Source organism: Eubalaena glacialis, chromosome 13 (genome assembly GCF_028564815.1).
Source record: "Eubalaena glacialis isolate mEubGla1 chromosome 13, mEubGla1.1.hap2.+ XY, whole genome shotgun sequence".
NCBI classification, from domain to species: Eukaryota; Metazoa; Chordata; class Mammalia; order Artiodactyla; family Balaenidae; genus Eubalaena; species Eubalaena glacialis.
In genome coordinates, this window is record NC_083728.1 from 31,594,995 (window position 1) to 31,609,170 (window position 14,176).

Consider the following 14,176-nt stretch of genomic DNA (forward strand, 5'->3'; position numbering starts at 1 on the left):
TGTTGGTGGGAATGTAAGTTGGTGCAGCCACTATGGAAAACAGTGTGGAGGTTCCTCAAAAAACAATTTGAGACAAAAAGGTTCATTCCTTTAGAAAACTAAGGCTGGAGAGAAGATGGCAGAAGAGTAAGACGCGGAGAGCACCTTCCTCCCCATAGATACATCAGAAATACATCTAAACGTGGAACTGCTCCTATAGAACACCGACTGAACACTGGCAGAAGACCTCAGACCTCCCAAAAGGCAAGAAACTCCCCACGTACCTGGGTAGGGCAAAAGAAAAAACAAAAAACAGAGACAAAAGAATAGGGATGGGACCTGCACCAGTGGGAGGGAGCTGTGAAGGAGGAAAGGTTTCCACACACTAGGAAGCCCCTTCGCAGGCAGAGACTGTGGGTGGCGGAGGGCGGAAGCTTCGGAGCCACGGAGGAGAGCACAGCAACAGGGGTGTGGAGGGCAAAGCGGAGAGATTCCCGCACGGAGGATCGGTGCCGACCAGCACTCACCAGCCCGAGAGGCTTCTCTGCTCACCCGCCGGGGTGGGTGGGGGCTGGGAGCTGAGGCTCCGGCGGTCGGATCGCAGGGAGAGGACTGGGGTTGGCTGTGTGAACACAGCCTGAAGGGGTTAGTGCACCACAGCTAGCCAGGAGGGAGTCCGGGAAAAGGTCTGGAGCTGCCTAAGAGGCAAGAGACTTTTTCTTCCCTCTTTGTTTCCTGGTGCAAGAGGAGAGGGGATTAAGAGCGCTGCTTAAAGGAGCTCCAGAGACGGGCGCGAGCTGCGGCTATCAGCGCGGACTCCAGAGACGGGCATGAGACGCTAAGGCTGTTGCTGCCGCCAGCAAAAAGCCTGTGTGCGAGCACAGGTCACTATCCACATCGCCCCTCCCGGGAGCCTGTGCAGCCCGCCACTGCCAGGGTGCCGTGATCCAGGGACAATTTTCCCAGGAGAACGCACGGGCGCGCCTCAGGCTGCTGCAACGTCACGCCGGCCTCTGCCGCCGCAGGCTTGCCCCGCATCCGTACGCCTCCCTCCCCCCGGCCTGAGTTAGCCAGAGCCCCCGAATCACCTGCTCCTTTAACCCCGTCCTGTCTGAGCGAAGAACAGATGCCCACAGGCGACCTACACGCAGAGGCGGGTCCAAATCCAAAGCTGAACCCTGGGAGCTGTGCGAACAAAGAAGAGAAAGGGAAATTTCTCCCAGCAGCCTCAGAAGCAGCGGACTAAAGCTCCACAATCAACTTGATGTACCCTGCATCTGTGGAATACCTGAATAGACAGTGAATCATCCCAAATTGAGGAGGTGGACTTTGGGAGCAAGATATATTATTTTTTCCCCTTTTCCTCTTTTTGTGAGGGTGTATGTGTATGCTTCTGTGTGAGATTTTGTCTGTATAGCTTTGCTTTCACCATTTGTCCTAGGGCTCTGTCCGTCCGTTATTTTTTTTTAACTTAAAAAAAATTTTTTTTCTTAATAATTATTTTTTATTTTGATAACTTTATTTTATTTTATCTTACTTTATTTTATCCTCTTTCTTTCTTTCTATTTTATCTCCCTTTTATTCTGAGCCGTGTGGATGAAAGACTCTTGGTGCTCCAGCCAGGCATCAGGGCTCTGCCTCTGAGGTGGGAGAGCCAACTTCAGGACACTGGTCCACAAGAGACCTCCCAGCTCCACGTAATACCAAACGGCGAAAATCTCCCAGAGATCTCCATCTCAACACCAAGACCCAGCTTCACTCAATGACCAGCAAGCTACAGTGCTGGACACCCTATGCCAAACAAGTAGCAAGACAGGAACACAGCCCCATCCATTAGCAGAGAGGCTGCCTAAAATCATAATAAGGCCACAGACACCCCAAAACACACCACCAGACGTGGACCTGCCCACCAGAAAGACAAGATCCAGCCTCATCCACCAGAACACAGGCACTAGTCTCCTCCACCAGGAAGCCTACACAACCCACTGAACCAACCTTAGTCACTGGGGACAGACACCAAAAACAACGGGAACTACGAACCTGCAGCCTGCGAAAAGGAGACCCCAAACACAGTAAGATAAGCAAAATGAGAAGACAGAAAAACACACAGCAGATGAAGGAGCAAGGTAAAAACCCACCAGACCTAACAAATGAAGAGGAAATAGGCAGTCTACCTGAAAAAGAATTCAGAATAATGATAGTAAAGATGATCCAAAATCTTGGAAATATAATAGACAAAATGCAAGAAACATTTAACAAGGACGCAGAAGAACTAAAGAGTAAACAAGCAACGATGAACAACACAATAAATGAAATTAAAAATACTCTAGAAGGGATCAATAGCAGAATAACTGAGGCAGAAGAACGGATAAGTGACCTGGAAGATAAAATAGTGGAAATAACTACTGCAGAGCAGAATAAAGAAAAAAGAATGAAAAGAACTGAGGACAGTCTCAGAGACCCCTGGGAAACATTAAACGCACCAACATTTGAATTATAGGGGTCCCAGAAGAAGAAGAGAAAAATAAAGGGACTGAGAAAATATTTGAGGAGATTATAGTCGAAAACTTCCCTAATATGGGAAAGGAAATAGTTAATCAAGTCCAGGAAGCACAGAGGGTCCCATACAGGATAAATCCAAGGAGAAACACACCAAGACACATATTAATCAAACTATCAAAAATTAAATATAAAGAAAACATATTGAAAGCAGCAAGGGAAAAACAACAAATAACACACAAGGGAATCCCCATAAGGTTAACAGCTGATCTTTCAGCAGAAACTCTGCAAGCCAGAAGCGAGTGGCAGGACATATTTAAAGTGGTGAAGGAGAAAAACCTACAACCAAGATTACTCTACCAAGCAAGGATCTCATTCAGATTTGATGGAGAAATTAAAACCTTTACAGACAAGCAAAAGCTGAGAGAGTTCAGCACCACCAAACCAGCTTTACAACAAATGCTAAAGGAACTTCTCTAGGCAAGAAACACAAGAGAAGGAAAACACCTACAATAACAAACCCAAAACATTTAAGAAAATGGGAATAGGAACATACCTATCGATAATTACCCTAAATGTAAATGGATTAAATGCTCCCACCAAAAGACAGAGACTGGCTGAATGGATACAAAAACAAGACCCGTATATATGCTGTCTACAAGAGACCCACTTCAGACCTAGGGACACATACAGATTGAAAGTGAAGGGATGGAAAAAGATATTCGATGCAAATGGAAATCAAAAGAAAGCTGGAGTAGCAGTTCTCATATCAGACAAAATAGACTTTAAAATAAAGACTATTACAAGAGACAAAGAAGGACACTACATAATGATCAAGGGATTGATCCAAGAAGAAGATATAACAATTGTAAATATTTATGCACCCAACATAGGAGCACCTCAATACATAAGGCAAATACTAACAGCCATAAAAGGGGAAATTGACAGTCACACAATCATAGTAGGGGACTTTAACACCCCACTTTCACCAATACACAGATCATCCAAAATGAAAATAAATAAGGAAACACAAGCTTTAAATGATACATTAAACAAGATGGACTTAATTGATATTTATAGGACATTCCACCCCAAAACAACAGAATACACATTTTTCTCAAGTGCTAATGGAACATTCCCCAGGATAGATCATATCTTGGGTCACAAATCAAGCCTTGGTAAATTTAAGAAAATTGAAATCGTATCAAGTATCTTTTCTGACCACAACGCTATGAGACTAGATATCAATCACAGGAAAAGATCTGTAAAAAATACAAACACATGGAGGCTACACAATACACTACTTAATAACGAAGTGATCACTGAAGAAATCAAAGGGGAAATCAAAAAAACCTAGAAACAAATGACAATGGAAACACGACGACCCAAAACCTATGGGATGCAGCAAAAGCAGTTCTAAGAGGGAAGTTTATAGCAATACAATCCTACGTTAAGAAACAGGAAACATCTCAAATAAAGAACCTAACCTTGCACCTAAAGCAATTAGAGAAAGAAGAAAAAAAAAAAACACCAAAGTTAGCAGAAGGAAAGAAATCATAAAGATCAGATCAGAAATAAATGAAAAAGAAATGAAGGAAATGATAGCAAAGATCAATAAAACTAAAAGCTGGTTCTTTGAGACGATAAAAAAAATTGATAAACCATTAGCCAGACTCATCAAGAAAAAGAGGGAGAGGACAAATCAATAAAACTAGAAATGAAAAAGGAGAAGTTACAACAGACACCGCAGAAATACAAAGCATCCTAATAGACTACTACAAGCAACTCTATGCCAATAAAATGGACAACCTCGAAGAAATGGACAAATTCTTAGAAATGCACAACCTGCCAAGACTGAACCAGGAAGAAATAGAAAATATGAACAGACCAATTACAAGCACTGAAATTGAAACTGTGATTAAAAATCTTCCAACAAACAAAAGCCCAGGACCAAATGGCTTCACAGGCGAATTCTATCAAACATTTAGAGAAGAGCTAACACCTATCCTTCTCAAACTCTTCCAAAATATTGCAGAGGGAGGAACACTCCCCACCTCATTCTACGAGGCCACCATCACCCTGATACCAAAACCAGACAAATATGTCACAAAGAAAGAAAACTACAGGCCAATATCACTGATGAACACAGATGCAAAAATCCTCAACAAAATATTAGCAAACAGAATCCAACAGCACATTAAAAGGATCATACACCATGATCAAGTGGGGTTTATCCCAGGAATGCAAGGATTCTTCAATATATGCAAATCAATCAACGTGATACACCATATTAACAAACTGAAGGAGAAAAACCATATGATCATCTCAATAGATGCAGAGAAAGCTTTCGACAAAATTCAACACCCATTTATGATAAAAGACAAGGTTGCCCACTTTCACCACTATTATTCAACATAGTTTTGGAAGTGTTAGCCACCGCAATCAGAGAACAAAAAGAAATAAAAGGAATCCAAATCGGAAAAGAAGAAGTAAAACTGTCACTGTTTGCAGATGACATGATACTAGACATAGAGAATCCTAAAGATCCTACCAGAAAACTACTAGAGCTAATCAATGAATTTGGTAAAGTAGCAGGATGCAAAATTAATGCACAGAAATCTCTTGCATTCCTATACACTAATGATGAAAAATCTGAAAGTGAAATTAAGAAAACACTCCCATTTACCATTGCAGCAAAAAGAATAAAATATCTAGGAATAAACCTACCTAAGGAGACAAAAGACCTGTATGCAGAAAATTATAAGACACTGATGAAAGAAATTAAAGATGATACAAATAGATGGAGAGATATACCATGTTCTTGGATTGGAAGAATCAACATTGTGAAAATGACTCTACTACCCAAAGCAATCTACAGATTCAATGCAATCCCTATCAAACTACCACTGGCATTTTTCACAGAACTAGAACAAAAAATTTCACAATTTGTATGGAAACACAAAAGACCCCGAATAGCCGAAGCAATCTTGAGAACGAAAAATGGAGCTGGAGGAATCAGGCTCCCTGACTTCAGACTATATTACAAAGCTACAGTAATCAAGACAGTTTGGTACTGGCACCAAAACAGAAATATAGATCAATGGAACAGGATAGAAAGCCCAGAGATAAGCCCACGCACATATGGTCACCTTATCTTTGATAAAGGAGGCAAGCATATACAGTGGAGAAAAGATAGCCTCTTCAATAAGTGGTGCTGGGAAAATTGGACAGCTATATGTAAAAGAATGAAATTAGAACACTCCCTGACACCATACACAAAAATAAACTCAAAATGGATTAAAGACCTAAATGTAAGGCCAGACACTAGCAAACTCTTAGAGGAAAACATAGGCAGAACACTCCATGACATAAACCACAGCAAGATCCTTTTTGACCCAGCTCCTAGAGAAATGGAAATAAAAACACAAATAAATAAATGGGACCTAATGAAACTTAAAAGCTTTTGCACAGCAAAGGAAATCATAAACAAGATGGAAAGACAACCCTCAGAATGGGAGAAAATATTTGCAAATGAAGCAACGGACAAAGGATTAATCTCCAAAATTTACAAGCAGCTCATGCAGCTCAATAACAAAAAAACAAACAACCCAATCCAAAAATGGGAAGAAGACCTAAATAGACATTTCTCCAAAGAAGATATACAGATTGTCAACAAACACATGAAAGAATCCTCAACATCATTAATCATTAGAGAAATGCAAATCAAAACTACAATGAGATATCATCTCACACCAGTCAGAATGGCCATCATCAAAAAATCTAGAAACAATGAATGCTGGAGAGGGTGTGGAGAAAAGGGAACACTCTCGCACTGTTGGTGGGAATGTAAATTGATACAGCCACTATGGAGAACAGTATGGAGGTTCCTTAAAAAACTAAAAATAGAACTACCATACGACCCAGCAATCCCACTACTGGGCATATACCCTGAGAAAACCATAATTCAAAAAGAGTCATGTGCCAAAATGTTCATTGCAGCTCTATTTACAATAGCCAGGACATGGAAGCAACCTAAGTGTCCATCATCGGATGAATGGATAAAGAAGATGTGGCACATATATACAATGGAATATTACTCAGCTATAAAAAGAAACGAAATTGAGTTATTTGTAGTGAGGTGGATGGAGTTAGAGTGTGTCATACAGAGTGAAGTAAGTCAGAAAGAGAAAAACAAATACAGTATGCTAACACGTATATATGGAATCTAAGGAAAAAAAAAAAAAAGGTCATGAAGAACCTAGTGGTAAGACGGGAATAAAGACACAGACCTACTAGAGAATGGACTTGAGGATATGGGGAGGGGGAAAGGTAAGCTGTGACAAAGTGAGAGTGTGGCATGGACATATATACACTACCAAACGTAAAATAGATAGCTAGTGGGAAGCAGCCGCATAGCACAGGGAGATCAGCTCGGTGCTTTGTGATCACCTAGAGGGGTGGGATAGGGAGGGTGGGAGGGAAGGAGATGCAAGAGGGAAGAGATATGGGAACATATGTGTGTATGTATAACTGATTCACTTTGTTATAAAGCAGAAACTAACACACCATTGTAAAGCAATTATACTCCAATAAAGATGTTAAAAAAAAAAAAAGAAAACTAAGACATTCATCTCTGTATATGAATCCCACACGAGACCCATGTGTGGTTACCTATGGACATCAGTGTGGATATCTAAGGAACTCACCAATGAGCTCAGATTTTAAAGAGACATGGACAAAAAGGTATGTAATCCTAAAATGACGACATGGTCTGTAACATCAGTGTTAGCAAGATTAAAGACCCAAATAAACTGAAGCTTGCCCCCCCACCTTTCCCCCCCTCCCAAATTGCTATGGATGACAAAAATAATTTCATGCTCGAGGTCAAAAGAAAATTAAGGAACACCTAGGCCCACTGTTTGGTGTCAGTGGTAAAACATTAACGGATGACACATGGAAGAAAAAACAAATTTTACTGGCGTTCAAGAAAAGCTAAATTTATTACCTTAAAGAACATATCAGCAAAGGGATAGTACAAAGGGCTAGGAGTTAATAGCAATGACTGAAGTATCTGGACTTCCAGTGGTGTGACGTGAACTAACATTTAAAGTACAAAGGGGAGGAGATGAGATCAGTATAATACAGCTGGTTACCTCTGAGGAACTAGTATGTCTTCTAATGAAGAAGGTAAAAATTTCATTTAATGGAATCTCTGAACTCCATTAGGATAATAGTAACTTTAAGGGTTTTAAGCTACAGCATTTCCCTTTACCAAAATGTTGGCCAAAGTTCCCTGTTAAGTTATATTATTTTATCATTTGAACTTTCTATAACTTCAAGTAATACTTAAGAGAAGCCACCACAATAAGCTCAGGCACTGCAACGAGGAGTAGCCCCCACTCGCCGCAACTAGAGAAAGCCTGCGTACAGCAACGAAGACCCAACACAGCCAAAAAAAAAAAAAAAAAAAAGAACACTTAAAGTGAAGTATTTTGTAGGGCAAATTGGCAAGCAAAATGCTAAAATGAACACAAGTAAACCTAGTCCCAGTTTAAAATATGAGTGGAAACCTGAGGTCTCATTTTTTTAGTGAAAAACATGATCAAAGCCAATCTTAAGTAAATCTCACCTGTTTGTAGGCATAAAATTCTTTGTGTGCTTGATGTCTCAGCCTAAAAGACAGAAATGAGAAATGCAATACTGAGATTTCTGTATAAGAATTTGACAAAAATTTTAAAACTGCATTTTTTTGGTATTAATTTATACCATTTATGGTTTTAAATCCAGAATCTTTATTCTAGAATACACTCAAATGACATATCTGTTACCATGTTATGAGAAAGTGACCAGTGAACCATAGAATGTTATCCAAATATATAAGTTCAAGTGAAATCTCATTAAAACAAAATCTCAAATATTTTAATGAAGGCTCAATTTTTTATATTGACAATAGTCCACTTATTTCAATAATATTTAATATATCACACTTTTCTTAATTAAAAAAATTGAAGTATCAATATAATATACATCTAATAATGTGCAAAAGCCTCAAGAATACAGATAAGTATTAAAAAAAAATTATACACACCACTGTAACTATCACCCAGATCAATACATAGAACATTTCCAGCATCCCTGAAATGACTCTTCCCAATCAATATTCACCCCTAAAACTATCCTAATTTTTATCATTGTAGATTATGCTTGTTTTTGAACTTCACATAAATGGATCATTTGGTATATACTCTCCTGTGTTGGCTTCTTTCAGTCAACAATTACTTGTGAAATTCATCCATGTTGTTGCAGTAATTATATTTTTAACTGACATATAGTGTTCCATTTTACGAATGAATATAAAACTATTTATCCATTCCACTGTTGACAAATATTTAGGTTACTTCTAGTTTGGGGCAATTATTAATCAAGCTGCTATACAAATTCTTCTACATGTCTTTTAGTGGACATATAGACTCATTTCTGTTGAGTGTGTATCTAGGAGTAGAATTGCTGGTCCAAAGTGCTTGTACAAATTTTACTCCTATGGGTAGTGCATGAAAGTTCTAGTTGTTCCACATCTTTGCCACAGCTTGGTAGGGTCAGTTTAAAAATTTTTAGCCAATCTGGTGGGTATTCAGTGGTATCTCATTTTGGTTTTAATTTTGCATTTCGCAAATGATGTTTAGGACCCTTTCATATGCTTATTGCCTGTTTGGATATTTTCTTTTACGAAATGCCTGTTCAAGTCTTTTGTCCATTTAAGAAAATGAGTTGACTATATTTTTCTTATTGATTTGTAGGAGCTCTTTAAATATTTTAGATGCAAGTCCTCTGTTGGGTACTGCAATACTCTATGGCTTGCCTTTTCATTCTCTTAATGTTATCTTTTGATGAACAAAAGCTTTTAATTTAAATTAAGTCCAGTTTATCAACTCTTCCCAATAATGTCAGTTCTTTTTGTGTCCAGTTAAAGAAATCTTTGCCAACCCCCAGATAATGAAGATAATCTCTTGTGTGTATCATGAAAATAATTTGTTATTTTACCTATCACATTTAGGTCTATGATCCATCTGAAATTAGTCTTTATGTATGATGTGAGGTAGAGGTCAATGTTCTTTTTATCCACATGCAGATTTTCATTTGACTCCTTTATTGAAGAGACACTTCTTTCCCCACTGTGTTGCAATGGCACATCTGCTGTAAGTGAGACCAATATGTGGTTCTGTTTCTAGAGTTTCTGTTTTATCCCACTGGTTTATCTGCCCATCCTTGTATACTGGGTTGAATCGTGTCCCCTCAAAATTAATGTCAAACTGCTACGTCAGAATGTAACCTTGTTTGGAAATAGCATCTTTGCAGACTATTTATTAGTTAAAATGAGGTCACATTAGGATTAGGGTAGACCATAAATCCAATATGACTGTTGTCCTTAGAAGAAGAGGAGAGGATATACAGAGACACAGGAAAGAAGGCCAGGTGAAGACAGAGGCAGAGACTGAAGTGATGCAGCTACAAGCCAAAAAATATCAAGGTTTGCTGACAACCTCTAAGAAGAGGCAAGGAAGGATCCTCCCCTAGATAGCCTTCAGAGGCAGCATGGCCCTGCCAACACCTTAATTTCGAACTTCTAGCTTCCAGAACTGTGAGAGATTAATAAATTTCTGTTGTTTTAAGCCATCCAGCTTGTGGTACTTTGTTACAGCAACCCCGGGAAACTAATGCATCTTGTGTCAATACCATGCCAGCTTAAAAAAAACACAAAAAACCTTTTATTTTGAAATAATCTTATAGGAAAGTTGCAAAAAATATCAGAGTTCATATATACTTCTCTCCCCAGTTTTCCAACATTCACATCTTACATAACCATAGAACAATGATCAAAAGCAGGAAATTAACACTAATGTTTTGATATTAATACTTGTATAGTATTCACCAAACAGACTTTATTTGGATTTCACCAGTTTTTTCACTAATGTTCTTTTCCTATCTTGTGATCCAATCCAGGACCCCAGCTTGCATCTAGTTGTGTCTCCTTAGTTTCTTCAAATCTGTGACAGTTTCTTAGTTTTTCCTTGTTTTTCAGGATTTTGACATATCAACCATGATCACTTGGTTATGGCAATGTCTACTGGGTCTCTCCACTGTAAAGTTACTATTTTCTCCTTTGCAACTGGTCAGTATCTTGGGGGAGAGACACTGAAACTATGAAAATATCCTATTTTTTTCTCAAGCTTTTGCCCACTGATTTTAGCATCCATCTTGCTTGCAACAATTCTGCAGTGTTTGCCTGGTGGTGGTTTTGTAGTTCCCTAATTCCTTGTACACTAACTGGGATTCTTCAGTAAGGAAGAGATGCTCCTTCTCCTTCGTTTATTTATATCAGCATGGACTCATGGATATTTATGTTAGTCTATGGGTTATAATTTAATATGATCATTATTTATTTTGTTGCTCAAATTGATTTAGGCTTTTAGGCCCTCCTTCAGGTTGATTCTTATGTCCTTTCAACATGCCCTCATCCTTTCCCATGCATTTCCTAGCTCACTGGCACCAAAAGATGTTACAAGCTCATCTTGTATTTTCCATGCTCCAGTTGTGGAATTAACCACTTCTTTCAAAGAGCCTTGGTTCCTTTTATTGGAGAATAATATTTAGAAACCAAGATTTGGGTGCTAGGTGAATAGTACTCTGTTTTAAGTAATGGAGTTTTGTAAAAAGTCTTGGGGTCTGGTAGTATAGGTCCTCAAGCTTTGTTCTTAACTACTTTGGCTATTCGTGGTCCTTTGCATTTCCATATAAATTTCATGAGCTTATCAATTTCCACAAAAAAATATGTTGGGATTTTGACTGAGAGTGTATTTAATTTATAGATCAATTGGGGGAAGAACTGACATCTTTGCAAGATTGAGTTTCCAACCTATGAATATAGCATACTCTATTTATTAGATCTTCTTTCTCTGTACACATTTCTATGTAGAACACTTATATATCCTTCATTAAATTTATTCCTAGGTATTTGGTAATTTTTGATCTACTATAAATGGTATTTAAAATTTTTTTATGTTCTAATTCTTTGTTGCTACTACATAGAAAAAAATTCAGTTTTTGAATATTGATCCTGTATCTAGTGACTTGCTAAGTTCACTTATTAATTCTAAACAGCTTATCTGCAGAATCTTTTGGATTTTTAAAATACACAATTATTTTGTCTGCAAATAATAACAGTTTAAACTCTGCCTATTAAATCTTCACATAGTTCACTCTTTATTCTTTATTTCACTTCTTTTTTTTTTTTTTCCTGCACTGGCTAGGACCTCCAGTACCAATATTAAATGAAAGTGATGGCAGTGACTGTCCTTATTAATATGTTACTACTAAATACGATGTTTTCTCTAGATTTTTTGTAGATAACCCTTGATTCAAATAAAGTTCACTTGTATCCTAGTTTTAGACTTAAAAAAATCATGAATAGGTATTAATTTTTGTCAAGTGCTTTTTTTCCCATCACATTTTTTCCTTTTTACTGTTAATGTGGTATACTGTATTGATTGATTTTCAAATGTTAAAACAATCTTCATTTCTGGAACAAAACTCCACTTGGTTGTGATGTACCACCCTTTTGTACATCCTTGAATTTTATTTACTAATATTTTGTTCATGAGAAAGATTAGTCTATAATTTCCATTCTTGTAATGTCCTTGTCAGGCTTTGGAATCAAAATTATCTGGCCTCATCGAAGTATCTCTTCTATTCTCTGGAAAAGTCATATAAGAGTGGTATGTTTTCCTTAAATGTTTGGAGAAATTCACTGGTGAAGTTACCTGACTTGCAGTTTCTTTGTGGAAATGCTTTTATTATTACATATATAATTATTAATATTTTATATTTCTTCTTGACTCAGTTAAAAATGTTATTATTCTTTTACTTGTATTCACATAACATACAATTAACCATCTTAAAGTGTATAATTCAGTGGCACTTAGTGCAGTCCCAATGTTGTGCAACCACTAGTTCACTCTAGTGTCAAAACTTTTTCATCAAAAAAAATCTGGTACTCATTAAGTAGTTGGTCCCCATTCCCCCCTTCCCTGGTAATCTCTAATCTGCTTTCTGTCTCTATGGATTTGCCTATTATGGATACATTACATAAAATAAATCATACAATATGTGACACTTTTGTGTCTGGCTTTTCATTTAGCATAATGTTTTCGAGGCTCTGCCTATTTGTAGCATGTATCAGTACTTCACTCCTTTTTATGGCTGAATAATATTTCACTATATGTATATGCCACAATTTGATTATCCATTTATCTATTAATGAGCATTTGGGTTGTTTATACTTTCTGGCTATTATGAATAATGATATAAACATTCTGTACAAATTTCCTTGTGGACATATCTCTTCATTTGTCTTGGGTATATACCTAGGAGTGAAATTTCTGGGTCATATGGTAATTCTATGTTTAACTTTCAAGGAACTGATGAACTCTTTTCCACAGTTCCTGCACCATTTTACATTCCCACCAGCAATGTATGAGGGTTTCTATTTCTCCACATCCTTGTCAACACATAATTTTCCATATTTTTGACTACAGCATCCTAGTAGTTGTGACATTTATTGTGGTTTTAATGTGCATTTCCTTAATGACCAATGCTGTTGAACATCTTTTGAAGTGCTTGTTGGCCGTCTGTATATCTTCCTTGGAGAAATGGCTACTTAAGCCCTTTACCTATTTTTAAATTCAGTTGTCTTTTCTTTTCTTTTAATATTTATTTATTTATTTAATTATTTATGGCTGCATTGGGTCTTCGTTGCTGTGCGTGGGCTTTCTCTAGTTGCAGCGAGTGAGGGCTACTCTTCGTTGTGGTGCGCGGGCTTCTCATTGCGGTGGCTTCTCTTGTTGCAGAGCATAGGCTCTAGGCATGCAGGCTTCAGTAGTTGTGGCATGAGGGCTCAGTAGTTGTGACTCGCGGGCTCTACAGTGCAGGCTCAGTAGTTGTGGCGCACAGGCTTAGTTGCTCCGCGGCATGTGGGATCTTCCTGGACCAGGGCTCAAACCCATGTGCCCTGCATCAGCAGGCAGATTCTTAACCACTGCACCACCAGGGAAGTCCCAATATTTATTTATTTATTTATTTTATTTTTGGCTGCGTTGGGTCTTAGTTGCAGCATGCAGGATCCTCTGCTGCGGTGTGCAGGCTTCTCTCTAGTTGTGGTGTGTGGGCTCAGTTGTTGTGGAGCTTGGGTTCCAGAGTGTGTGGGCTCTGTAGTTGTGGTGTGTGGGGTCCAGAGCATATGGGCTCTGTAGTTGTGGTACGTGGGCTCTCTAGTTGTAGCCCATGTGCTCAGTAGTAGCAGCGCGTGGGCTTAGTTGCCCTATGGCATGTGGGATCTTAGTTTCCTGACCAGGGATCGAACCCACGTCCCCTGCATTGGAAGGTGGAATCTTAACCACTGGACCATGAGGGAAGTCCCAAATTCAGTTGTCTTTTTGCTGTTGAGTTGTAAGAGTTTTTAAAAATATATACCCTGGATATTAAACCCTTATCAGATATATGATTTGTAAATATTTCTCTCCCATTCTGTAGGCTGTTTTTTTCACTTTCTTGATAATGCTCTTTGATGCACAAATGTTTTTAATTTTTATAAGTCCAATTTATCTATTTTTTTCTTTTGTTGTTTGTGCTTTTGGTGTCAAAT

At 38.3% G+C, this 14,176-nt stretch overlaps 1 protein-coding gene across 1 annotated transcript in view; it reads right to left on the minus strand.

Moving 5' to 3' along the window:
• RNF24 (ring finger protein 24) overlaps positions 1–14,176 on the minus strand; it is a 145,443-nt gene that overhangs the window by 17,491 nt on the left and 113,776 nt on the right. Inside the window, exon 3 of the mRNA XM_061208116.1 lies at positions 8,108–8,150. Coding sequence (XP_061064099.1) covers positions 8,108–8,150 — 43 coding nt within the window. The remainder of the gene's footprint in view (positions 1–8,107; positions 8,151–14,176) is intronic.